Raw genomic sequence first — 27,821 nt, 5'->3', positions numbered from 1 at the left:
TTAACAGTTGGTTAACTGTTAAAGGATAAGATTCAGGGATTTTTAATTTAACTTAAACTAGTAGTTTGTATACAAGTTTGTCTTGTTGATTTGGCCCCACCCACTGTTTTACCAACTTTTTTTCATTTAATTCTGGAGGTTCATTTGAATATCTACCTGATTGAATTTGCCATGGAATGTTGTTAATCTCCCCCTCCTCATCTCTTAGTCCTCTACTGTTGTCAACACACTGATCCTCTCTCCCTTCCCCGCGGTCACTGCCACCTCTCCCTTGTCCCTCCTTTCATGGTCTTCAGAGTTTAAACTAGATCGGGGTAAATCATGTTTCTGTCCATCTGCCTCTGTTCTCTCATTCCTCTTTTCCTTCTCTGTCCCTCTTGCTTAATCGCTTCAATTCCTAACGCTGAAATTACACCAAGAGAGGACTGGATGCCTCTCTCCACCTTTAATATTTGTAGCTCGTGCCCATCCGCACATTCATTGTTCATTTAAAAAAATGAATGAATGTAATATGGTCTTTTCTCCTCATGAAAACTACAAAAACTGTAGGTGAAACCATCATAAACATATAATGTTCGAAACAGAGTGCTAGAGAAATAATTCCTAAACCCGGAAATAAGTTAGCTTTTCTTATTTCTTTTACACTTCCGGTTCCCTTGTCTCAAAGTCAATAGATTGCTGTGATAAGATGGCTGTAATGAGGTCTGTGGTTAAGCTTAATATATTTTAAGTTTTTTTCTACAATATAAAATGGGTCAGTAAATACCACTCCTGTGAATTGTGAAGCTTTTTTTATTTTTTTTAAGTGTCCTAAATGAGACTACAAAACACAGACTAGTCCGCCTCTATAGCCTGTTGATTGTATTTAGCTTCAAAAATCATAAAAGTGGTGTTCCTTAGTGGAGTTTATCTTGCTGTTCCAAACATGTAAGTATCATGAATGTCTGTTTGCCACAGAGCTTATTTTCTGCAACAATCCAAAATTAGTAGTTCAAACTGTCATTTTGATTTGGGCAAAGAACATGCAGTCTTTTTCTCTGATGAACTATACTATGAGCTGGATTCCTTTAGACATTTTGATAGACAATAGCCCAAACTCTCTGACCTTTTAACTCTGCTGCATTAGAGGAAAGTTGGTGTGTGCAGCATGCTTCTGTGTCTGTGTGTGTATTCATTACAGCCAGTGGTGAACTGGTATTGTATATACATACACAGTATACAGCCCATTCTAGTAGAATATTTCAAAATGGTGCAGGGGTTTTATATATGAGATGATACACACTTTAAAATCCTGTTTTTTCCCTTAGCTACTCAATTTATACATTATTTATGCATAATACAAATACAGGTTGATTATTCAGCCTACCAGTAAAACCCCAGATTCACCAGTTCACCTCTGAGTTCTGCAATGTTTTAACATTAATGCTGTCTGTCTCTGGCATTATTGTCTGCTTTAGTTTATACATGTTGTTAATGTGACTGTATGTCACATATGTTTCTGTTAAATGTTCAACTGCAACATGTGACGCTGACTCTGTGATGTGTGACATTTGATTGTGTGTGAAACCATTGTCAAACCACAGGCATTTATTCTATTAATATTGTTGTATACAATTTAGTGTGACTCATTCTTTAATTTATTATATAAAAAAAGCAAAACTCAGTCAGAGGTGGTTATTACAGTGTCTGTTACTAAAATCCATTTGGAGATGATGGTAAGTTGAGTAAATCATTGTATTTACTTTCCTGTTTTGGTCATCTACAGTCAGACTTTTTCATCATATTATATTATCTGATCTCAACCTGATTTTAAGATGTCATTTAACCTTTTCGTTCATTTCATTTTTTTAGATGAGAAAGTGATGTCAGATGACGAGTTCACCTGTGACCTCTTCCGTTTCCTGCAGCTGCTTTGTGAGGGTCACAATAACGGTGAGAATTACTTTAGAATGAGAGTAAAGTTAAATTCAAACCAAGTTATGAATTTCATTGAAGCAAACATTGTCGAGCATTACTACTTTTCAAAATGATCTCTACTTTGCTGCAGATTTCCAGAACTACTTGCGGACACAGACAGGCAGCACAACTACCATCAACATCATCATCTGCACCGTAGATTACCTCCTCAGACTCCAGGTGCAACTTTTAGTTTAGCCTAAAGGTGGTGAAGTTCATAAAGATTAAAAATAAGAAAGGTTGAACGGTTGGGGATTACATTGTTACTAAAAATACATATCACTAAAACTACATGTCTAATGTGACGTGCTATTGAATAGTCATACTTTGTGTTCAAAATTTTAAGTAATTTTATAGTTTGCAAAAGGCTTCATATTTGGCAGCTCAAATAGTCAAGAAAGTCCAAAGATCGGGATAGTGCAAGTGCTTTGTATTTAGCATTTTAAATTGATTAAAAAGGGGGATACATTTTTTAGTTTTTGTTTCAAAGTAATTCTATCAAATGGAAATACTCAACTTATCTCTCATTTTTCCAATCAAGGAGTCTATCAGTGATTTCTACTGGTATTACTCCGGCAAGGACATCATTGATGAACCAGGCAAAAAGAATTTCTCCAAAGCTATGTTGGTGGCAAAACAGATTTTCAACAGCCTAACTGAATATATTCAGGTACAATTTGAACAAGTCAGGAATTTACACTTGATGGTTGTTTATTTTGTGTGTAACACATAGTTTCTCTCTTCAGGGTCCATGCACTGGCAACCAGCAGTCCCTGGCCCACAGCAGGCTGTGGGATGCAATTGTCGGGTTCCTTCACGTCTTTGCCCACATGATGATGAAGCTGGCACAGGTACGCACATGCCATTCAATTCATTATACTTTCCAAAAAAAAGTATAATACTTGTGTTGCCTTCCTGCAACTTAATGCTTGGCCCTAGCTGGAGCTGTATGATCAATATTGACAGAATATATCTGTCGTAGAACTTTAAAATCATAACAGATGCTATGACTATGACATAAATTGATTGTAACCATGAAAGCATAATGCTCTTGAGAGACAAATGTTTTTTGCAGTCAATTTCTGTTTGATTTTGGCTCACTTAAGTTATCATGAATCTACCAAAGTGAGGGTAAATATAGCACACATATAAGTTAGTAAGTTCACTAAATCACCCCATCACTGCTAAGCCTTCAAGAATGTCTTTCTGTGGACATATAACAGTATAGACCATACCATGTTGTCACAAGCCTTACACTGAACATGCTTGTAAACATAGGTGGCTAGTTTACACTTCTTAGAATAAGCCTGAATGTTACATTTAAAGAACAAAGCCACTGTGGATTTCTTGATTATTTAAGTATTTCAACCATGTATTTGTATTTCCAGTATGAGCTGGTTTCAAAGTAATTCTTCACATTCATATTAATTCCAAATGGACACCTTTTTCACAAAAGACAGTTTTACATGTCAATAGCATGAAAATCACAGGTGTAAATGATCAAATGAATGATGGCTGAATTCTATTTAGCTGCTTTGGTTTCAGGGTCCTGGTGTGCTGCTTGTGGGCTCACTGTCATAATGGCTTACTGGGACACTCGAACAGTACATTGTGAACGTTATTTGTGACACCTGTGCCTTTTCGTCTACGACAAGTCAAACTGTCTGCTTGGAAAAGAAAAAGCCTATTGCAAACGGTTAAGTTTTTGTAAATAATGTAAACAATTATAAAAATATATTCCTTATCAAAATATAATTTTAATATATAATGCACTGAAAGGCATTTAACTATTTTACAAACAAACCTCACCGAAAGTTTGGAATCACATTTTAGTGTAAATGATGCACCTTTTTTGCTACAAATAAAAGGTCAAAAATACTTTGAGGGAAATCACATGGCTTTTCCACTCTATACAGTGCAGTCATCCTCTGTGGATGGCTGAGTCTAATAGCACATCTTTACTATTAGCACAATGTTTTGCATGTATAACCCTTTAATCGTACATTCCAGTTAAGAGCCCAGTCATACTTCATCCATAAATTCCCAGCTCAGCATACTCCTCAGACACATGATGACTAACACAATATTACTTTCCCCTGTGCAGTCCTTCCTGACCGGATTTTTTCACAAGTATCAGCTGTTCTGTCTTATAGTCATCATATTTGAAATAATAGGGTAAACTAGTGAATAGAGGATATTTGAAATGTTTTATTACAAAAAGTAAGCTAATCATAGGACAGTATGTAAAAGATGTGAAATTATTATTGTATTATAGTGTTTTATTTAGTGTGTAGATCTGTACTAGCCTAAACATTGTTTTACTGTTAAACAAAAGAAAATATATTTGTCATACTGTTACGTGCCGTAACACACATACACGAGAGCATTTGAAAATGTAATGTGATTAATTGTACTGAATAATTTATCTACCATTTAAACTGTCTTCCACATGGTCAATGCAGGGTAAAGTATGTATCCATTTTATTTATCTATTGATGTGATATTGTGTTCACTAGTTTGTAATTTATTCAATGTTGGTTTCCCTTATCAGGCTGTTTTATACCCACCTGCTTTTAAAGAAAAAAAAAGGAATACTTAATTTGAAATGTTTTAATCAGGAGTTTGTATATACTGGAAATTAAAACAAAGCATTTAGTGTGTCAGATGAAAAATAACTGTATCCAGTTGTTAAAGCACAGCTTTTTTTAAATAATTTGTTTAAATACACACTTAAAAATTACTAATATTCGTGAGCAATCTATAGAAACATCAGATAATTTTTGTAAAATCTTTGAGATGATTGCAAAATGAATTTATGTGAACGTTTTTTTGCACGAAAAGACCAGCGTATAGGATTTAATGGCATCTAGCGCTGAGGTTGCAGATTGCAACCAACTGATATCCCTCCGCCCACCCCTCTCTTTTTTAAGTATGTAGAAAACTTAGGTTGACCTTCAGGTAATGTAAAAATGAGAGTCAGTTTTTGGTTGGTCCGCTCTTGGCAACTGTAGAAACACAGCGGGCTCCATGAAGACGACCCGCTCCCTATTTAGATATGAATAGCTCCCAAAGGGTACAAGATTACTGCAAAATGTCAGTGTAATTGTTATATCAAGACTTCATAAATAAATAGCTAGTCAATCAACCAAACACAAACACATCAATTTCCAGACGAGGCAATATTCACCTTACTACGAAGCGTTTTTCTTTGTTAAGCAATTACTGGGATTATGCACAATACCAGGAATTTAAAAATGTATATATATTGTGACTAACAAACATTGTTTTAGCTAGATCACTTAATTTATAACAAAAAAGCAGGTGACTACAAAACTTTCTGAGAGAAGGATTGACTGTTAACCTCCACTGTTGGAGTATACACTTTAATATGACATTATTTGGTGTTGGAATATACATTTTAATGTGACATCCACTTTTTGTGCACACATTTAACACTTGTTAGGATTCTGTTGCAATTGTCATTCACTAATAATTAACCTGAAGGAATATGCTTTTTATTTGTGTTGTGTTGCTTGGTGGATTCTGGTTGCTTTGATTATAATACTCTTTAAGCATTAACATAACATTAGTATATATTTGTGGAGTATATTTACATACATATATGAATTTATTTTAGCAAGAAACTAATGGAAATTCTACTGAAATTACGTTATGGTTCATAGCAATCCATGGCATCTTAAGGATAAGGTTATGAATGTCCAAACCATCAGAAGAGAATATGATCGGCCAAGCGGCATCACAAAGTATTCTGTTCTTTACATCCAGAGTTCTTGCTTCTCTGGATGAAGAAATAATTAATTAACAAGTAGTCTAGTGTTTTTTTTACAATGAAAACCTGTTGGCTTTTTCAGACCATAGTTTCTGTGATGTAACCTTTATTGATGGGCTGATAGATGCAAATATGTTTTTTCTGTGTTACAAAAGCTTCAGCTACCAAATCTAATGCTCGTGTTCATGAACAGTTGCTAATTACTCACATAGAAAAATTGACATTTAACTTTTGTTTGTTTTTCATAGGATATAAAATCAATTTGTAGGGAAAAATATATATAATGATGACGTTGAAACCAGATGTTAGCTGTACATACGTTTTCTTACAATTTTTACAAATTCTCTCTCAGCATGAAGGTTTGATTGTTTAACTTATTTTTGCAGCCCCATCTTTGTTCCTGTGTTACTCTATGTTCAAATAATTTTGTGTGATAACTGTTGACACTTGACTTGTGTTTTTCCCTTTACCAATGACTAGTGCATCTCTATAAATCTATGCAAATCCCTCATGTTTTGAAATGATAAAAGATCAGTTGCCGATACTGTAATATCTTGTGCATCTTTTCATGGTAACAGGACTCCAGCCAGATTGGTCTGCTGAAGGAGCTTCTTGACCTCCAGAAAGACATGGTTGTTATGTTGCTATCACTGTTAGAGGGTAACATAGTTTTTTATCAGTTTTCATCTTTCCATGTTTTGTTCTTTTCAAATCTCTGTTTTAATTTTACTCTGTATTATTCAGGAAATGTGGTAAATGGTACCATTGCACGCCAGATGGTAGACATGCTGGTAGAGTCTTCCAGCAACGTGGAGATGATCCTCAAGTTCTTTGACATGTTCCTCAAACTGAAAGACATTGTGGCTTCGGATGCTTTCCGCGATTACGTCACAGATCCCCGAGGGCTGATCTCCAAGAAGGACTTCCAGAAGGCCATGGACAGTCAGAAACAGTACTCCACGTCTGAGATCCAGTTTCTGTTGTCCTGCTCAGAAGCAGATGAGAATGACATGATTCACTATGAGGAGTTCGCCAACCGCTTTCAGGAACCTGCCAAAGACATCGGATTCAACATCGCAGTGCTGCTCACCAACCTGTCTGAGCACGTACCCCATGACATCAGACTGAAGAACTTCATAGAACAAGCAGACAGTGTGCTGAACTACTTCCGCCCCTTCTTGGGCCGTATTGAGATAATGGGCGCGAGCAGAAAGATTGAGCGCATCTACTTTGAAATCACTGAAGTAAACCGCAAACAGTGGGAGATGCCCCAGGTCCGAGAGTCCAAACAACAGTTCATCTTTAACGTCGTCAACGAGGGTGGTGAATCAGAGAAGATGGAAATGTTTGTGAACTTCTGTGAGGACACCATCTTTGAGATGAATATAGCCTCACAAATTGCAGAGCAGGAGGAAGAGGGAAAGGGGGAGGAAGATGATGAGGGAGATGAAGTTGTGGTTGAGGGAGGGTCAGGAGGGGAAGCAAGTGGAGGAGGCGATGAAGACAATAACGGAGAGGAAGGGCAGCCCGAATCAAGCTCTGCCTTTGCAGATTTCATACACAGCGTGCTATGCTTCTTTAGCATTTTTACCTTCCGTAACCTTCGCAGACAATATCGCCGAGTGAGAAAGATGACCTTCAAGGAGATTGTGGTGGCTTTGTCCATCTTTTTCTGGACCATCCTGATGAGTATACTACACTTCATTTACAGTGTGTGCAAAGGCTTCTTTATGATCATCTGGCAAACACTGTTTGGAGGCGGCTTAGTGGAGGGAGCTAAAAATATCACCGTCACTGAGATTCTTGCAAGCATGCCGGATCCCACACAGGATGATGTGCATGGAGATGGACCAGGGGAAACCAGGACAGGGGAAGAACAAGACACTGGAGGTGTAACGGATACTGGGGAGACTGGGAGCGGAGAGGAGGAAGAGGAGGATACCCAGGACAAAGAGGGTGGGAGGATACCAGGTATGGATGCTCCAGGTGGACTTGGAGACATGGGCGTAGAATCTCCTGTTGAACCTCCAACACCTGAAGGAACTCCCATAACAAAGAGAAAAGTGGTGAGTTGTATGTGCCTTTGGGGAATCAAAATATATAAACATTAGCAAATATCTCAGTGGCTACCAATTCAGTTCCTTAGGGGTTAGACCTATCCCTGAAATGAAGAGAGGAAAAGACTTTTAAAGATCAATTAGTTTTAATTAGTTGTACCATTTATTTGTTAAACTGAAAGGAAGGACATTAATAAATAAAAAAAGAAGTAGTGTGAATTGATTTTTTTTGTTCCAGCCACCAGAAGAGAAACTGCCTGAACCTGTTCCTGTAGTGGAACCTCCCCCAGAACCTGAAAAGGCTGAGTAAGTCTTGAGTTGCTTTCTTGTCATTAGTTTGCTCTCAACATGTCCTCTGTCATTGATCTAGATATCAGGCGAGACTTTTTAGTAAAGACTATATAACGTAGATTAAAATGTTTTACTCAAATACATTTTGGATGTAATGTTGGTGTGTTGAACATTTTCAAAATTGCTGGGCCATCAACATGACTATCAGTGTATAATGGACAATATTCTTGTAGTATTACTTATACAGGATATAATTGGACCTGTCTGTCGGGGATGTGGTGAAGAGAGACATAAGCAAACAGATGGCAAATGGATCGGGTTGCACATGTGCTGCAGTGACAATATTAGTGCATTATGATTTAATTTTGATGTTGATGAAATACATAAAACAATAACCTCACTGTGTTTGGTTGTCAGTGTTGAGAATGCAGAGAAGGAATCACAGAGTAAGGAGGAAGAAAAGCCAGAAGAAAGAAATAAATCTCCTAAAAAGAAAGAAAAGAAGCCTAAAAGGGAAGGAGGTTTTCAAATCTGGAATGAGCTGGAAAACCAAAGAAATAAATTCATGGTGACACATTTGCTCGTGTTTGTTTTAGGATTAATTTTCTTGCATAATTTCAGTCCCTCTACCTTTGCCAACTCACTCACATCAGCTGAAAAATATCCATCTCTCTTTTGTAGAACTACCTCTCCAGAAACTTCTACAATTTGCGTTTTTTGGCGCTGTTTCTTGCATTTGCCCTGAACTTCATTCTGCTGTTCTACAAGGTATACACTCTGATATTTCTCTCTGTGTTACGTGCTTGTCTCAAATAAACAAGTTTAACGCTTTCTTATGTACTTACTGTTTGAACGACTGTGAGCTGTCTGAGGCTCAGTCAAAGAACGTTTCACTGTAGCAAGCTGTCTTGTCTCTACATTATTTGTTCTGTTTAGGTGTCTGACACCCCGCCTGAGGGTGAGGAGATGGAAGGATCTGGAATGTCGGAGGGAAGCGGGCTGTTTGAAGCCTCTGGCTTCTTTGAAGGATCCGGAGAGGAGGTTGAAGGATCTGGAATGAATGAAGGAGATGAGGATGAGGAAGAGGTCCCAATTTATTTCTATTTAGAAGAGAGCACTGGCTACATGCAGCCCACATTGTCTTTCATTGCTGCCTTGCACACAGTCATCTCATTCATCTGCATCATTGGCTACAACTGTCTCAAGGTATGACCATTGGACACTTTTGCCAGATTTAGAAAAGCTAAATCTTGGAGTATCGCACTACAAAGCATGTTCTTGCCTAACTCTAGATATTGATTCCAAAACGTTGCATACAGTTCAACAGGATTTGCATTTGTTTTTTGTCAGATTCCACTGGTGATCTTTAAAAGGGAGAAGGAACTTGCAAGAAAACTGGAGTTTGATGGCCTCTATATCACTGAGCAGCCTGAGGATGATGACATTAAGGGCCAGTGGGACCGACTGGTCCTGAATACACCGTACGTAGATAAAGAAATAATTTTGTCTCCAAACAGATGCTTGAGATTAAGTAGGCACACAAGACATCAATCATCATTTCAAACACCAGGTTTTCTCTCTACATTTACTCAATAAACAATGTCCCATTTTCCACAGCTCTTTCCCAAACAACTATTGGGATAAATTTGTCAAGAGAAAAGTGAGTTGTGTTTGATTTCAGTTGATTTATTATGGGCTCTGTAGATCAGATAATGTGTAACGTGATGTCTGTGTCCAGGTTTTGGATAAGTACGGCGACATTTATGGCAGAGAAAGAATTGCTGAGCTCCTGGGTGTGGACTTAGCCTCCCTGGACGTGAGCCAACAACATGAGAAGAAACAGGAGGAACCAGACAGCTCTCTGTTTGCATGGTAAAGTACTTTATTTTCTCCTTCAAATTACTCCCAATAGCAAAAGTCACAGAGATTATTGTCCGACATTGAAAGGAGACATTCCCTTACATCTAGAATAGTGGAAATACTAGTGTGGTCCCTAAATGGATATCAACCAATGTTGTTCTTGTTTTTTTTAGGTCGACCACCGTTGACATAAAGTATCAAGTCTGGAAATTTGGTGTTATTTTCACAGACGGTGTAAGTAAACCCATATTTACATGTATATTGCACATTATACTACACTTTATTATACAGTATTATACGATGTGAACACAACCTTGCCTGTGAGAACTAAAATAACCTTCCTCCTTATCTCTTTGCAGACCTTCCTATATCTCTGTTGGTACACAATAATGTCTCTGCTTGGCCATTACAACAACTTCTTCTACGCCTGCCACTTGCTGGACATCGCCATGGGTGTCAAGACTCTGCGCACTATCCTGTCCTCAGTCACACACAATGGCAAACAGGCAAGTGCAGAAAAAAGCTTGATGATGTTCATTTTGCTTCAGTTTGAATGTACTGACTCTGTTTCTTTCTGGTGTCTGCTAGCTCATGATGACAGTGGGCTTGCTGGCTGTGGTGGTGTACCTCTACACTGTAGTCGCATTCAATTTCTTCCGCAAGTTTTACAACAAGAGTGAGGACGAGGATGAGCCAGATATGAAATGCGATGACATGATGACTGTAAGTCACTGTTGATTTAAGGCGTGCACTTTGTGACCATCGTGTCTGCATCTCTTCCCAAATGATGTGTATTTACTTCACTTCACAGTGTTACCTGTTCCACATGTATGTGGGTGTGCGTGCTGGTGGAGGAATCGGAGACGAGATTGAGGATCCTGCTGGAGATGAATACGAGCTATATCGAGTGGTCTTTGATATCACTTTCTTCTTCTTCGTCATTGTCATTCTACTGGCCATTATTCAGGGTAAAGACAACGCTGCTCATGTCATCGGGTTAGAATAAAGCAAGGAAAAAAGAACAATGTGTGGAGCTTTTGGATACTTATTGAAACTGTTGATATAGGAAAGGTATTTAAAGGTATGTTTGGCACTTTATAGATTTGGCAAACTCTTCTAATGATATTGTTACTGTACCAATACTGTAGGTCTGATCATTGATGCCTTTGGAGAACTCAGAGACCAACAAGAGCAGGTCAAGGAAGACATGGAGGTACGACGCCTTCAGTTGACACTTATTCCAAATGTATACACAACACAACGTGGCTTTTAATCATCGTCACTGATTTTTTTTTTTTTGCAGACGAAATGCTTCATATGTGGCATTGGAAGTGACTACTTTGATACAACGCCACATGGTTTTGAAACCCACACTTTGGATGAACACAACCTGGCCAATTACATGTGAGTTCACCTCCTCTGTGTGTGTGTGTGTGTGTGTGTGTGTGTGTGTGTGTGTGTGTGTGTGTGTGTGTGTGTGTGTGTGTGTGTGTGTGTGTGTGTGTGTGTGTGTGTTTGTGTGTGTGTGTGTGTGTGTGTGCGTGTGCGTGTGTGCAGGTAATGAGATCATATTAACGTGAGTCCTTTTTCAGGTTCTTCTTAATGTACCTTATCAACAAAGATGAGACGGAGCACACTGGGCAGGTCAGTTTTTAATATATATTTTTACCATTAGTCTTTTCTCTCATGCTGTGTCCTTCTTTGACATATTGTTGTTACATCTTCTGTTTTAGGAGTCGTACGTGTGGAAGATGTACCAGGAGCGTTGCTGGGACTTCTACCCGGCTGGAGACTGTTTCAGAAAGCAATACGAGGATCAGCTCTCCTAACCCACGAGGACTTCACACATACGCAGGGGGAATCACAACTATTGAAGCGCTACTTGTGTTCATCATTCCTGACAATGCTCTCAGAAAAATGATTTTGTCATGAAAATACAAAATAATTTTCATGAACAATTTACAGCATTAACATTACTTCAAACCGTGGGTAACTTTGGTTGTCCATTTCATATGCAGATGAGATTCACACTATGTTTTAGTTTGGTTTAGTGTCATCATTTATTTAATAATATATCCATTTGAATGAAAATGTTGCCTCAATCACTAACTTAAGGACATTATGTGTTTCCATAAATTAGTTTTAATTAGTTGAACCCACTGTTTATGTGATAATGTAATAAAGTGCCTCAGCAGTAACACAAGCTGCATCAACACATGTAAAAGTACCCTTCACACTCTCTGTCTTTATATGTGATCAATAGTTGTATTCAAATTAATGATATATTTTCTTTGTGTTTATTGTCACTTTCACTTTATCATATTCATATTTATTCCTCTGTTTAGTTTTCCTAATATACTGGAGCTTTTGATTTATTTTAAATGATTTTGTTTATTGTTTTTCAAGACAAGTTAAAGTCTGCGATGATTAATTAATTATTTATAAGGAATAAACGTTGTTGTAATGTGACATTATACTCATCGACATCATATTGTATGTGTAATGTATATATGTGATGGTACTTGGTAATGTCCATTCTTTAAATCCTTAAAATGTGGGTCCTAATCTGCAACATTTACTGTATGGATTCAATTACTGTTCAATAAATATATTCTACTAAATTATTTGACAGGTGGTGATCAAAAGCTATTTAAATTCTGTCTGATATGTTTTCACAAATCTGCAATTTTTCCTTAATCATGTAGTAATACATGTGACAGATGACAAGATACAAAATGACAGAGGAAAGGACTCAGTCTGACCTTCTTGTCTTTTCAAGACTGCTGTGGAACTGTTGAAAGGCTAATGATGGCAAAAGAAAGGGCCTTTTTGGGGCCATGGTGACATTTTGGCTGCTGTTGGCTCATCATTCACAGTGAGGGATTGCTTACGTTTACTCATCGGAGTGGATGTCTCTGCAGTTGTAAACTTGTTTTCTGTATTTGGATTCAAATGAGAGAAAATGAGCCTAAGAGAGATTTATTGAAACGGTTTCAAAAATACTTTTATTTCTGTGTTTGTAAAACTGAATTGATATTAAAGAGAAATATCAAAAGAAAACCATCCGGTTTGTCTGTAAAATCTTTTCTCAACCCAATATCCTACCGAGCCGTTGAACTGTGGCCTTGTGGAACATCCCATCTGAACGGGGATTAAGGCTGAGCATTAAAACTCACATTGAGCCTCATGTGCTTTTCACTCATCCAACATTTCTCTCTGAGCCTGGTGTGTTGACATGAGCATCTCGGGGATCCATCATGGGGCGCTCAGGATGTATGGTGAGTTCATCGTCTTCTTCAATATACTATGGTGACATTTTGTGAGCAAAGATTATTTACTCTCTTATAACCAGAGGATATGTTTTTGCAGTTCTCAGCAGATTGGTAAAATGTCTGCTCACCATCAGGCTTTTATAAATGCTGATCTTGTTTATAAAAACATTGAAGAACTTTAATTGATTCTGTGTGATGATAGTGAATCATTGTTCATTGGGATGATAAATGTATTTTGCTTCTTAGTGTTTGCCTAAACACTTTAGAGCTTTGAGCCAAAAAGACATGTTATGATATATATTATATGAAGATAATCCTAGTGACTTTCTCCTGTGATAAATAAATGTTATTCATAAAATGAATATAGTGCATTATGAAATGTGTATTATTAAAAACAATCTATAGATGTGCTGAAAATACAATAGAAATTTACATAGAAGCTAAATCTCAGTTTATCCTTTTTTTACTTGTTTCCACCTCTTTGTATGCGGGGTGCTGTTTTTTGTTTTGTTTTACTGTTTGCATGTATATTGCGTAGATCCAGATGTGTGCATGTTATTATGATGCTATTGTCAACATCGTATGATTGGTCAAGCCCCACATCCAAAGCCTCTCCATCCACCAAACATCTGACTGCCTCTAATCTGTGGTCATGCTTTAATCCATCATCTGCCATCATGATCACTGGACCATGTTTATACTTTCAACAAGCTTTGGGGGATTTAGAATAATTTCCCCAGCAAATATATTTTCCATTCAGTAATTCTTGTAATGCCAGACTTGCTTTTATTCTACAGGTGGATTTATTTTCAAACAGTGGAAAAAGAGGTTTCTGCTCCTAACAGCTGAGGGCAGCCTCCTTGTGTGCCATGATGCCTCATCTCCCCCTGATCAGCTGGTTCTGTTGCAGAACAGTTGTGAGGCGATTGTGGAAGGCAAAGCGATCCTAGACCTGCCCAAGTTGCCCTCTGGTGGATGTAGGGATTGTTGTTTTGCCCTGATCCTTCCCCAGAATAAATACCTGCTGCTGCTGGCTGAAACCGCTGCAGACTGCAGGTCTGGTGGTCACTGTGCTTTCTCTAGTAATTACTTTTCCTTGATGTGGTAAAATGTTATACTGTCCAGTGTCCACATCTGGTGGACCATGATTGCTGAGATACCGGTAACCTGGTTTGTTTGGGTCCCCCTGACCAATAGGCTATCCTGACCTTAACTCCTGGAGGTTAATACTATACCTCAACCAATTGTTTCTGCCTCAACCAGCTACCAAGAAGAGCACTGGGTAGCAGTTGTAGCTTTTATATGTAACAGACAGATACAACAGTGGTAACTCATCTAACTATCGGCAAAACAGCTAACTTGTGCACAATGCTTTAACTATTTTTACATTTGCTCATATTGCTTAGAACTACTGAAGTTTACTCACCCTCTCCTCTTTCTACATATTTGTCAAGAAAAAAAAGGCACAAGCCTACTCCAGATTGTAATTTTTAACTGACGTATGTATTTTTTTCCTGCTGACCTTACGTGTCAGTAGGACATCTTACACAGCGTATACAACAATATCCAGTAATGTGTGTGAAGCAGGAAATATACTAGTGTTACAGGCACCAATACTGCACGTTCCATTACTGCAAGTCATTTCATTGGTATGCACTTTAATTGGTCATATTGATTTGTATGGAGGAATAACAGAAAAAATTTTCTTCAATCTTGTTTTAGTCAATGGCTGAATATACTGAAAAAAGTAAAAAAGGTGAGTTAATAAAACATATTTATTAATGTAATTGCTTTTGAAAATGTGCAATCCTAATAACGTCTACAGCCACTAGCGGCTCTGTGAGGCTGTACTGAGACACAGCCGGGCTTTGATGTGATGCTAACGCATTAAAGTATGCTTACAGCGGCAACATTACTATGATGATATTTACCAGGTATACTGTTTTAAATGGCTCACGAGTGAGTACTAAACACAAAGTAAAGCTGAGGCTGATGGGAATTTTGCAGCTATTTGGTCATGAACCAAAGTATTTAGCCAATTTAAATGTGAACTGATGATGGTGCTTGTTAAGAGTTTGTCCTGTGGGGGAAATGAATGTCTGCACTAACTTTCATGGCAATCCATTCAGCGAATCTGTAGAGAGTCGTGATGTTGTGAGCATCATTAGAATGAAAAACTATTTTATTGTGTGTCTTTACACAACATATATTCATACTTGTCTTAATCTTTGAATCAATTGGTGAATTAAATGCTTGTAATTTTTAGCAAACCTATATTTTCCTCAACAGTATGCTTATTTGATCTCCTATAGAGTCTCTCATCAACTATCAGTCCGTGTAAGCGACATCAAGCGCCACCACCTTGCATTAAACTCCAAGACCTGGTGCCAGAACAAATCCTGGACAAAGATCCACTGACTCCAGCGGTCAGCCACACAGAGGCCTCCTCCCCAGGGCCTGTGACCTGTGCTTCCCCAAGGGAGAAAGGTGAGTTAAGCGTGTGGTCTTTTTTATTATTTCTGTCTGTAGCAGTTTCTTATAAGTAATCAGGTTAAAGAGTTGATTCACATGTTTTTTTTCTTCATACCTCTCAATCCCAACAGGCAGGAATTCTCCCCGTACAAAGTATGCCAAAGAAGGTGCACATCCAGCTGGGTGTCAGCGCCATGGCACCATCAGTAATGCCCAAGCAGTGAGGGCGGTTTATCTGCTGATGGGAGGGGCTGCTGCTTCCTCTGCTATGGGTTACCTCGGCGCATGTTCGCTCCCTAATCTGGAAGCCAAAGCTCCTGACCTGCCACTCAACACGGATTTCCCTGCAACGGGAGCATACAGCACCGGCAGCCCTGCACTCGACTCGCCTCACTTCAACAGCCTTGACTTTGAAGGGGCGGACTCTGATTTTGATGCTTTTGACTGTGGTGGATTTACTTTCTAATAATGTGCTGCGCGATGATGGACACGGATAGCTTTAATGTTGCTGAAAATGTACTTGAAATGTCATCAGGATTAGTCAAAATGACATAACCATATGATGGTCTCCAATTAAATATGCTTTTTGAGGACAAATAAGTTACATCAAATTCATTCAATACTTTAAAAGCAGAATGAGTAGGATGTGTCAAGAACACAACAACACAACATTCAAAGTTGGCCCCTCCTCTCTGGCTCAGCAACACAAGAAGCGCATGTTTGGCGTAAATATATTTGCATCTTTTTGGCCCTGTGTCCCCCAACTCTGGCAGCTTCCTCTTGGATGCATGATTAAGATTGCTTTGTTTTTATAGAGTTTGGGGCCCAGAAACGCTTCGAACACAGCAAATCAATCAACACAGCCAGAGGGCAGGGTCACAGACACCGCCATACACTTCCATTATAAGTGATGATTGAAAGGGATTATTTTTGTATGAGTCTGTTCATTGTTTTGTTTTTTGAAAATCCTACTCATCCTGCCTTGAATAATTTTAAAAACCCACCGATTTGTAGGCCTCTGCTTGAAAATTGTATACCCAAACTAAAAAGGGTGTATTTCTGCAACCACTAGGGCTATTTGAATAAGGTAGGTCATAATAAAAGGCTACACATGTGAGATTGTGTTCAGATGTATAAATATCAATCTATATGTTACTGGTTAAGAGTAAATGAAGATGACACACAGCAAAAAAGAAAAGGTTTCAGGTCCGTCTAGAAAAAAAACACTTTCAGGATGATTATTTCTTTGAAATTATCCAACTGTAATATCCAACTCTAACCCAAATCATAGCACAATATGTGAACATTCTCTCTGCAAAGGTTGACTTTAATAAAGTGAAGCAGAACAAAGTTAGAGAGGGTTTTAGTTCAGAAAATTCAGGTGAGGTCTCATTGGGGCCCATTTGGGCTATTTGAATTGAGTCATGTACCAAACCATATATTTCACTTGTATATTACTTGTGGTGTTTGATACATCCAAATACAACAGTTTGGGGCTTTTATTCATTTGTATTCATAAAACAACCTATGATTTACTGTTTTATATAACAATCGCTCAGTTTCCCCACTAGGGGGGATTGGTTAAGAATTGGTTTTAAACCAAGCAGCTATTTCCGGTGCTGAAAACTTAATTGAACAGAGAAGTTCTAAAAAGTGTTGTTCCTCAAATGGTCACTGGAGGCTAAATCTCCATGCACCCGCATATTAAAATAGCCTACTTTACTGCATTAACCATGTTTACAACCTGGTATAAAAAACGATTTTGGTCTCTATAGCTAATTTCCCCGTCAATGACAACTGTGCTAGATACATGTTATACAACTCATCCATAGATGTTATTAAGGCTTACAGTTAGGGATAATTAAGGGCCTGGTTGCTTTGGTCGGCTCCATTGCCGTGTTGGCTCGCTGAGAGCTGTCTCCAGAAGAGACTACGTCCATATTTTAAACAGTCTATGCTTTAAACCTGCAATAACTGCTTTTTAGTGAACGGTCTACTTGCAGGCTACATAACAATACAACCCCCACTGAGATAACTGAGAACCCAAACCACGATCTTTAACCTAAAGCCCTATTTGCACGGTACTATTTTCCTATTTCGGAGGTCATCTGTATTCTTGCTCCTGTGCGAATCTGCCATGTCCAAAATTTGTCAAGTAAAAAATTGCACTGCAATTAACCTTCCATTTTCCCTGAAACACATGTCAGTGTGATTGATTGTGAATTTGGTAATAATTTGCAATAATGCATAATATGCAATGTATATACTCTAAATTAATGCAAGCCATGAAATAACTATATGTCACCTCTACCATGGTAATGGAAGGCATTTCTACATACTGTTGAAGGAGTATTCTTCTTTTATAACCTTGAATGGATGAAAATAGATCTGCATCAGATTTTTCATTTAGTTTCAGTTAACATGTGACTGTGTACAAATTGGCCTAAGGCTCCTCCAAACCTCAACTTCATCCACTTTTTCTGCATGTACTGTGTTTCTTTCAAATATCTATAGTTATTACTTTGCTTTATATCGATGTTATGTTAAAAGCAGATTCATTATATGTCTATTGAGCCCATTTCACTTAGATAAATACAATTTACATTTGGAAATTTGTCAGTTGTACTCATACTTTTTCATTTATTAAGGCATACACACACACACACACACACACACACACACGTACGCACGCACACACACACACACACACACACACACACACACACACACACACACGCACACACACACACACACACACACACACACACACACACTCAAGATGTTTAAATTACGAACCACGAGTGTCTCTTATGTGACATTATTCATATAGTATTAAATAAGTCAACGTTAAACCGTGACCGTGAATGTTGATAAAAGAGTAATCATTTGTAATCTTCTTGTCTTTGAACCGGAGTATTATTCCACCGTTCCGCCTAGGGCGCAAACGCAAAAACCATATAAACAACGGAGGAGGATTTCTCTCTCGCCTCGTGTTTCACTCTCTGCACGGCCGCTCCATCGCGGCGGCACAGTTCCTGGTTTGGCGTATTGGGCAGCGGTAGAAGCAGCAGTAGCAGGGCCCTCCCTCTGTCTCTGCAGATAAATACTCGCAGCCTGCCTATTTCCAGGCATGGATGACGGTTGCACTCAGACATGGCACTGCGACATTACACCCTCGACTTCAAGCTCTCTGCGGCAGGTAAGCAGAGCGCAACGAGCCGCTGAACGCAGCCGGTTCATTCAGAAAACAGCCGCTGCACCAAGGCTGCACGCTAGCTAGCCGGCTAATAACTGCTAGTATGTCACTGCCCTTCAAAACAGTAACGCTGTATTGATTTTGATGCAACATGGCTGATGATAGCACACACACACAAATCTATATTGATATATATTGACAAGTCTGGGCTCATAGCTGAAAGTCATTGTGCGTAAAATATACTATAGCACTTGCAAGGTCTTGGGTTTGATGTTACAATTTTTGTTTTTTGTTGACGTCTGTTCGGCTCTCATTGCTCTGGTCAGAAGACTCGATACACCATCGTGAATAAAGTGTGTTCAACCAGCAGTGTCGCACAGGAAGCAGCGCATGTTTCGCCATTTTTGTAGTTTTTCGTGTTGAGAATCTATACAAAAAAGTTGAGGCGAGTACCAGTTAGTGGGCTGATGGCGAGACTGGTTCAAGGAGACTGTGACCGAGCTCTTAAATCGCAGTGAGACGAGCAATAAGCTACTTGTCTCAAAATAGCAGTTGCAGGTTTGCAAGTTTTACTGTAGTCACCAATAATGAAGTAAGTGACTCACGTTTTGTCATAATACAAAATAAAAAAACTATGCTTAGATTGTTGAATTGCATGATGGGATGATATAACATTACAAAAATGGATCGATAGATATGATTGGGTATCATCTACATAACCTGATAATGTTGCCTAAAGGAAGCATATATAAGGTAAATAAATTTGGTCCAAGTACAGAACCTTGTGGAACTCTGGGACTAACTTTGATGTGCATGATGGATTCATTGTTTACATTTACAAACTGAGATCGAGCTGAAAAATAGGACTGAAACCAGCTTTGTGTGGTTATTTTAATTTGCTTTTACATAGACAAGTCCTTTGTCTGATGCATCCCGAGTGAAAAAGAAAGTCCCGCAACTGATTTGCGACTGCTTTCGCAAGGATCTTAAAGAGGAAGGGAAGGTTAGAGATCGGTCTATAGTTAGCCAACACCTCTGGATCAAGAGTGGGCTTCTTTAGGAGAGGTTTAATGACGGCTACTTTTAAAGGACTGTGGAACATGGTTCGTAAAGACACATTGATACAATCTAGTAAAGAGGCGCTAACTAAAGGTAAAACCTCTTTAAGCAGCCTAGTCGGGATAGGGTCTAAGAGACAGGTAGATGGTTTAAACTTAGAAATGGTTAAAGTCAATTAGTGAAAGTCGATGGGAGAAAAGCGGTCTAAATATATCTATGTTTCTGAGGTTACTGTATTTGAGGTTAGATCAGTACTTGTTGAGGGCAGGAGATGATTCCTTTAGAATCTTATCATTGAAGAAGTTCGTGAAGTCATTGCTATTGAGGTCTATAGGAATACACGGCTCATCAGAGCTGTGACTCTGTCAGCCTGGCTACAGTGCTCTTTTTGTTTTTGTTTTTCTCTATGAATGAGTAATAGGCTGCTCTGGCATTACGGAGGGTTTTCCTGTATATTTTAATACTATTTTGACGGACTAACCGTGATTCTACCAAAAATGTTTGCGTTAAATAATAATTTGCTACTATTATGTAAGTAAAAGTATCTAAGTATTCATTGTTCTACCTTTTCTGTTTTCTCAGTTGACTCTGCTTCGACAGTTCCTGATCTACTGTCCATATTTCATGAGCAGGAAATGACAGAGACTGTCCATGAAACAAATGGCCATGGATACCTTGGGACTTTTATGGGCAAGAATGGCTGGTAAGAGACAGAATTTCTACTTCCTACATGTTTTTTAAGATGACCTAAAGCGTTGTGTTTTCTTTGTTCTGTGGTAAAGATCCAGGAATTTACAAAAAAACATCTCAGTCGTGTAATTTATTTCATAATATCAGTTTCTATCGGCATATATATATATATATATATATATATATATATATATATATATATATATATATATATATATATATATATACATACATACATACATACATACATACATACATACATATTATATTTTAATGTGACCTATGCTTTTATGGTAAATAGCTGAGAATGGAGGTGCTCTTAGTTAGCTCACCATCTAGTAATTAATAAATGTACATAGATATATTAAGTAAAAACTGCATATAGACAGTGTATTTAGTTTCCCATATACGACCATGAGGTGTCTCTCTTTTCTTGGTAGTTTGTGGTTACAAACGGTGACAGTTTGTGGTCAGGGACTGACTGGACAAGTTTTGGATAGCCTTACACTTGCACTTCTAAGACGAAAACGTTTGTGGGGTTGAGCCCTTGGTCACTTTTCACAAGTGAAATATTTCCCTAATATCAGTGACTGTAAATTAAAATATACATTGACATAAAAAGTGTAAGGATAATATTTTAAATATAATTTTCAGTGTTTCCCCTAAGTTTACAGCTTCGGGGGGGGACACAGACGGACGGACGGACGGACATACTACATAGTGGTACCTCACAGTGCTAGTGACTCCATATATGCTTTTATAAACAATAAAATAAAGAGCATTGCAATCCCTTTCAAGTAAACCAGATCGTTCCATCAGACAAAAAAAAAGAAAAGTGCTATCACTGTGTTAGAAAAATTAAAATAAAGTTAATAAAAAAATAACTAATATTGAGTTACTAGTAAATATCTTATTGTGGAAAACAATTAGCTATTTTCTAACTTTTAAGCACAGAGCGCGGAGTCGCACAGCTCATCAGTAGGCTCGTTCGAGATGATGAAATTCTTATTTTATGTGTAGTTGTAATACTTAACGCTGGATTGCTGACTATTCGTCTCATGTTTAATCTGAAAACATATCTACATAAATATATATTTATAAACACTCAGATTCAACTGTCAGGGGACATTGTCAACAGGACTGGAGGTCAGTTTGGATTCCATGACATGTTTTCACAATAGAAAAAGAAAGAGCTAATCCCCACAGAAGCTTGTCACACCACTCTTGCAGTATGAGGTCCATCTGAATGCTAAGCTTGTTCCAAACCGCTTGGTTTGAAGACGAGACGCAGCAGAAATGCATTTACGACAGTTTGGTTCTCTGAGCCCACTGGGGGGGATTATGCTGCAGCTGTAGTGGATGTATTGATGCTTTCCATCGTGAAACTTGTCAAAATGTCGGGTCAATTTTGTAAAATAAAATGCTCTCTTGCTTTGTGTCATGTCTTTGTCTTTACAACTTAATTTCCCAGGCTTGCTATTCTGCGTGTGCACTCCCATGGGCTGGTCACCGTTGATCTGCAGTGTTATGAAGAGGATGACATTGCACAAGTAGATAATGTAGGTGACACATTTTTTTTTAAATAAAATGCACAATACTTGTACCTTTTCCTAAAGCTCACAACACACAGGAAGTGCCACAGTGCAGAATGTAATTTCATGTTAAGGTTTTAAGCTTTTTTTTTTGTACAGTATTTCCTGCAGACATAACATTCATTGCCAAACAATTATTGCAAGGTTGTAATGAAAGTAAGAAAAGCATAGAACTTAACCTTCTCAAATAGCTTTAGGAGATGTGACAGAGAAACCAGTACTTCCAATGTTTTGTCTACTTGCCTCAGGTGCTCAAAACAGGCACTTTCCCATAGAGAGCAGTCCTCTAAAAGTACAACGGTGCCGCTAATGGTAGAAGCATGCAGAGCACAGTGAAACGATGTGGCTGCTGCATTGTATTGCACTGCCTTTATGTTATGGTCTTAGTGCTGTCTGTGTCATGTTTTTTTATCAAAATCACAATATGGCCTAATGCAACTTCCCAATTATCACAAGAGGTGCAATATTTGTTAAACACTAAATGTGTGTCAAAATATAATTTTCAGTTAAATATTGTCGTGCTGCAGAGATGTCTTGGCCGACACGACTCTACAGACTTAAGGAAGCATCTTTGTTTGCTACCGATCCTTGAAAAATCACACCATTAACATGTTTTTCAATGAAAATGATTATTATGATGTAAAATGATCAACCTCCTCTAATATTGGTTCATATTGCAATTTCAGACCAAATAATCACAGTTAGATATTTTTCTAACACAATTTGTTGTGCGCGTTTCTGACTCTGTTTCTGTTACAGCTTTTAAATGCACTGGAATCGAAGCTGAAGGCAATCCTAAATGGCAATATAACACGGATTAAAAGGTAAATATCTGGAGATCTATGGCTTTGTTCATGTTGTAAAAAAAATGCGTTTGCCTTATTTCAGTACAGCTTCCATATCGCAGTAATATTGATTACTTGTGTTGTCCACCATCCACACCAAGGCTCCCAGCCCTCATCCGAGGAGCAGAAGTGGACCGATACTGGCCAACAACTGACGGAAGACTGGTTGAGTATGACATGGACCAGTTGGTGTATGAAGAAGATTCTGCATTCCAAAACATAAAGATACTGCACTCACAGCAGTATGGAAACACCCTAATACTCGATAATGACTTAAGTAAGTGTAAACATCAATAAAATGCATGGCATGTTTCTCATTTTGAGACACAATATACAGTTTTTTTTTTAATCTAATTTATAGGGCTGCCACTAAAGACAAACTTTCTATCAATTATACTATTCACTATTTTCAGAAGAAATCGATTTCATCTCAACGATTAATTTTCCTTTACATTTAAGTTGATTTTGACAAACTGTGGCCTTTGTCATTATATAATGCAGCACAAAACCAAACGACACACTGTAGGTACCCCTGGAAAATCTTAAATGGACATATTTTGACAGATAGGTATCATGAGGATTTTCTTAATACTACTGCTCCTTATGATATGGTAGCGGGAGGTGGGTCTGCTTTGTCTCAGCCAGCAGAGACATGTACAAGGACAAACTAGTGAGACTTGTTTGAAACTATTTGCTCTTAGACAAGCTAGTGTGCACTAGTAATTTACAAGATTAAACTTGCATCAGTGAATTAGATCATGAGGATTATGGTGTTAGTTTGTATTATTTATAAAAAAAAAAAAAAAATTCAATTATTTTAGTGCATAAATGAGTCCTTTACCTTGCAGACCTGGCAGAGAGTGACTTGCCCTACACCCAAGCCATCATGGGTAGCGGAAGAGAGAATTATACTGGAAAAGAGGTGCTGATATTAGGAGGAGGTGATGGAGGCATCCTGTTTGAGCTGGTCAAACAAAAGCCAAAGATGGTCACCATGTTGGATATATCCTTTGTGTTCTGCTCTGGTGTGTTTTTTGCCCTAAGGCAATGGCGTTTTCTCTCACAGCTCTTACTAATATTATTATATATCTGCACCTGATCAACCATTCCTTTACAAAGTGTGTACATTGACCAGAAGGTGATCAACTCATGCAAAAAGTACATGAGAGGAACTTGTGGCAATATTCTCGACAACCTGAAGGGGGACTGTTACCAAGTGAGTGCTGAATGAATATCCAGATGTTCCTGCCATTAAATGCTTGCCTCTTCACACACACACACACACACACACACACACACACACACACACACACACACACATTCCTCAACTGGCTCTGTTAAAGGTGCCCTCTGTGCCCTCACGGGATCTAACAAACATGTCGTCCTCATAAAACGTTTTACATAGCAGATTCAGAATTTAAAATCCTGCATTTTTTTACATCTGTTTGCACTGGCTTGCAGTGTTCTTCCTCCCTGTCTTTGCTGGTGCATTGCAGCACACCTTGACCTGTTTCACCACCTGTTGCAAGTGCATGCATGAGATAAACAAAACCAGGACGAGTTGAGATATTACTGAATTTTAGATGAGCGCAAGTTTTGTATTCGGCATATTTTCTAAATGAAAGAAACTTTAAAGGAAAGTTGAGTTGATTCTTCTCGTCTTCTGCATTTCAGATACTAGTAGAGGACTGTGTCCCTGTGCTGAAGAAGTATGTCCAGGAAGGAAAGACGTTTGATTACGTAATTAATGACCTGACTGCAATCCCAATATCCACGGAGCCAGAAGAAGGTTTCTGTATTTCTTTTTTTTTTTTAAACCTCTTATATTATACACCCTCTGTGATGTTTCAGAAATACTGCGCAACTGTCTGAACCTGTGTAACTGCTTGTCATAGACTCTACATGGGAGTTCCTGCGTCTCATCTTAGACCTGTCAATAAAAGTCCTGCATCCCTCGGGAAAATATTTAACACAGGTGAGTAACTGCTGGTTATGTTCTCAGTATACTATGGAGGGTACAATCTGTCCTTGCTGCTTTCTACTGATAACATCTGCATCCCCAAAACCACTCTTTAAAGCCCCAGCGAAACGGCATCTTCAGAGTATTTTTCTTCAGTTCATTGATGCATTTAACTTGCAAGAAATATTAAAAGGAGGGAACGTAGCAGAGTTAAACCATTTGGATATCAGTCAAGGAGAGAATGGCAAGGGCACCTTATAGTGGGGGTGCATGATTTGTGACCAGCAGGGGGGGGATTTATTTGATTAACACCTGAATGGGCTATTTCCTGCAAAATAGGGCCTTCAATGACACTCAGTAGAGCTGCTCTTTCACTATAACACTAAGTTTATATTGCACAATATATTACAGTGTTTACCACAGGAGTCTGGTGAGTGGACCTCTGACCCTCTAATGGGTCCGGGGTCTTGCTCCCTAATTTTGTGCATTTTTAACGTTAAATACATCAATCTCGTGCACTTTGAGAGCAAAATTGTTTGTATAGATATAATTGGTAATGACATGTAAAAGAAGTTCCTAACCATAAAGCATTGCAAACAAGATGCAAGTTGCAGACATCGCAGCAGACCCACAATCACACTGCCCAAATGAGAAAAGAGCTTATTAAGATGGGACATGTCATTTATTTTTTAATTAATTAACTACATATGAAAGTACCAGATATAACTATTTGATCCAAACTAGCTCAAATGTTTAAAAATAAGATAATTATAATAATAATAATGTTTTATGATCAAAAGGTGGGTATGCAATCACACTCCCTGGTTCTAATAGTAGGGATGCAGCTGCTCTGCCTGGTCTATTGCTCAGGCACCCATGGGAGGGAGGAGTGAAATTATTCCTATATCTAAGCTTTATGGTCCATATTCCAATATAGCATTTAGTTCTAAATTGTCAAAAAGGAATATTTATGTAATGTGGAAACTGGTTAACAAAGGGAGAAGTCATTTTATGTTTTATTGGGACGGTGCATTGGAACACATCACTTCCATTTAAACCCCCCAAAAACATGAGCTACAGTTTGTGTCACGTAACATTATTTTGTTGTTGCTACTGGTCATCAGGGTAACGCAGAGAATATGACTGAATCACTGCGGCTGTATGAAGAACAGCTGGGGAAGCTCTCGTGTCCCGTGGGTTTCTCCAAAGAGGTGGTGTGCGTACCCTCCTACATGGAGCAGTATCCTTTTATCACTTCTAGAGTTTGTATATGCTAATGTAGCTATACAAAAAAAACACAATGAATGAATTCAACGCTATACTGTAAATTTTTTTCATGTCATATTTTGTTAGTTACAACCCTTAATTCTATTGTGTCAGATGGGTTTTTTACTCTGTATGGAAGAAGTAAAGACCTCCACATTTCTCTGCTTGAATCCCCAGCAACTGGAATGCGAATGCTCGTCCCATTTCTGCTGTAGCCTTAAAGGTGTGCTCAGACTGAATGTCAGATGAAAATAACAACATAAAGTTTGGATTTATGTATTATGTGGACTTTGAAATTGTGAAAAGAGTCAATCTGGAGAAATGAAGCAAAACTAGGTGGAGTTCCACACCCTTGTGGCGGTGTGTATGCCTATTGTTAGAGTGCTACATCTGACTCCCTGCAGTTAACCGCTGTACACCTATTGGCGGTTTTTGGTTAATAAGCATGGATTGCACTACAGCAGTCAAGTTACTGTGAATACATCAAGATGAAAATGTACTTTGCATTCAGCCTGAGCACATCTCAAAGGGTACAATAGCAGGGTTTTTTCCCCACCTCTTTCAACCCCACGCTACCCTAATCTGACTTTTCTTCCTGTTTTAGTTGTGTGCTGGCTAAATCTTTTCAGTTGTATTCTGCTTGTTTTACTTTATTTGGAATACATTTGCATGTACTCTGAAGAAACTGTTCAATGTTTAAACAGTGATTTGATACACTGATAATGTGGTGTAGCTCATCTTGCAGCAGGTGTGTGCTCTCTACTTTTCTTTTGTTGTTTTTAAGGTTATTTACTCTCGAGTTATGAGCTCATGTCGTGTGATAGACCAATGTAAAGTCTCAGCACCGCTGAACTCAGTCGCTTTTTAAGCTCTGATTTTGTTACTGCCTCTCAAATGTGATTCGATTCTTTCAGATTGTATCAACGCAATGTTGTCACGCCGATTGAGACGGAAGTGTTTAAGTCCAAATGTGTTTTAAAAGGGAAACGATTCCACCACTTTAATGCCACGTCTGTGCTTGAGCTGTTTTTATGTCATGTTTTATTTGCACCTTTTGATTTCTCCAATATATTTGAAATTATTTAAGACTGTATTGGGTGCATGAAAAGGACGGTGAATGTAGCCTGCATATACAGTACACAACACGTTTACATGGGATCAACCCTGTGGGACTCGGTTACATTTATTTATTCAATATAATTTCACCAAATGCTGTTCTGTCCCACTTGAGATACTTTCTGTGACCTCTACAATTAAAGGTGTTTTTTGGGGAACATGTCTTGACTCTTGTTTTTCTCCAAAATAAATGTAATTGATTAATAATCATATATAATAATATGAAAATTGTTTTGATTAAAGGATAATGTAAACTAAGAAATAAATATATAAATTATTATAAAATTTAAAATGCAAAAATTATATTAGCATTTTCACATATGTATGGACGTTGCATCAATAAACGTCTTTTTGAAAAGTCAACAATACTATGCCATATTTAATGTCATGTTTTACCAT

At 38.2% G+C, this 27,821-nt stretch overlaps 2 protein-coding genes across 2 annotated transcripts in view; both read left to right on the top strand.

Moving 5' to 3' along the window:
- Positions 1 to 13,003, top strand: part of LOC306753388 (ryanodine receptor 1-like) — a gene marked incomplete at its 5' end in the record, with an annotated part of 49,153 nt that extends 36,150 nt beyond the window's left edge. Inside the window, 22 exons of the mRNA XM_079237257.1 lie at positions 297 to 314; positions 1,852 to 1,932; positions 2,048 to 2,136; positions 2,498 to 2,626; positions 2,703 to 2,807; positions 6,325 to 6,406; positions 6,491 to 7,812; positions 8,042 to 8,109; positions 8,512 to 8,662; positions 8,776 to 8,862; positions 9,031 to 9,300; positions 9,445 to 9,575; positions 9,712 to 9,754; positions 9,833 to 9,966; positions 10,128 to 10,188; positions 10,314 to 10,460; positions 10,543 to 10,677; positions 10,766 to 10,922; positions 11,103 to 11,167; positions 11,258 to 11,358; positions 11,547 to 11,598; positions 11,688 to 13,003. Of these exons, the coding sequence (XP_079093383.1) occupies positions 297 to 314; positions 1,852 to 1,932; positions 2,048 to 2,136; positions 2,498 to 2,626; positions 2,703 to 2,807; positions 6,325 to 6,406; positions 6,491 to 7,812; positions 8,042 to 8,109; positions 8,512 to 8,662; positions 8,776 to 8,862; positions 9,031 to 9,300; positions 9,445 to 9,575; positions 9,712 to 9,754; positions 9,833 to 9,966; positions 10,128 to 10,188; positions 10,314 to 10,460; positions 10,543 to 10,677; positions 10,766 to 10,922; positions 11,103 to 11,167; positions 11,258 to 11,358; positions 11,547 to 11,598; positions 11,688 to 11,783 (3,524 nt within the window). The 3' untranslated portion in view covers positions 11,784 to 13,003. The remainder of the gene's footprint in view (positions 1 to 296; positions 315 to 1,851; positions 1,933 to 2,047; positions 2,137 to 2,497; positions 2,627 to 2,702; positions 2,808 to 6,324; positions 6,407 to 6,490; positions 7,813 to 8,041; positions 8,110 to 8,511; positions 8,663 to 8,775; positions 8,863 to 9,030; positions 9,301 to 9,444; positions 9,576 to 9,711; positions 9,755 to 9,832; positions 9,967 to 10,127; positions 10,189 to 10,313; positions 10,461 to 10,542; positions 10,678 to 10,765; positions 10,923 to 11,102; positions 11,168 to 11,257; positions 11,359 to 11,546; positions 11,599 to 11,687) is intronic.
- Positions 13,004 to 18,759: 5,756 nt separating this feature from the next.
- On the top strand, positions 18,760 to 27,574 carry sms (spermine synthase). Its single transcript, XM_079237262.1, has 11 exons — positions 18,760 to 18,897; positions 20,536 to 20,656; positions 22,115 to 22,202; positions 22,995 to 23,059; positions 23,182 to 23,357; positions 23,929 to 24,076; positions 24,200 to 24,296; positions 24,755 to 24,869; positions 24,976 to 25,055; positions 26,165 to 26,280; positions 26,421 to 27,574. Exons 1-11 carry the CDS (start codon positions 18,852 to 18,854, stop codon positions 26,449 to 26,451), a joined length of 1,083 nt encoding a protein of 360 aa, XP_079093388.1. The 5' UTR covers positions 18,760 to 18,851; the 3' UTR covers positions 26,452 to 27,574.
- The last annotated feature ends 247 nt before the right edge of the window (positions 27,575 to 27,821 follow it).

This window comes from Taurulus bubalis (genome assembly GCF_910589615.1).
Source record: "Taurulus bubalis genome assembly, chromosome: 2".
Lineage (NCBI taxonomy): Eukaryota > Metazoa > Chordata > Actinopteri > Perciformes > Cottidae > Taurulus > Taurulus bubalis.
Note: the sequence above shows the minus strand (reverse complement) of the source record. Positions and strands in the feature narration are given on the sequence as shown.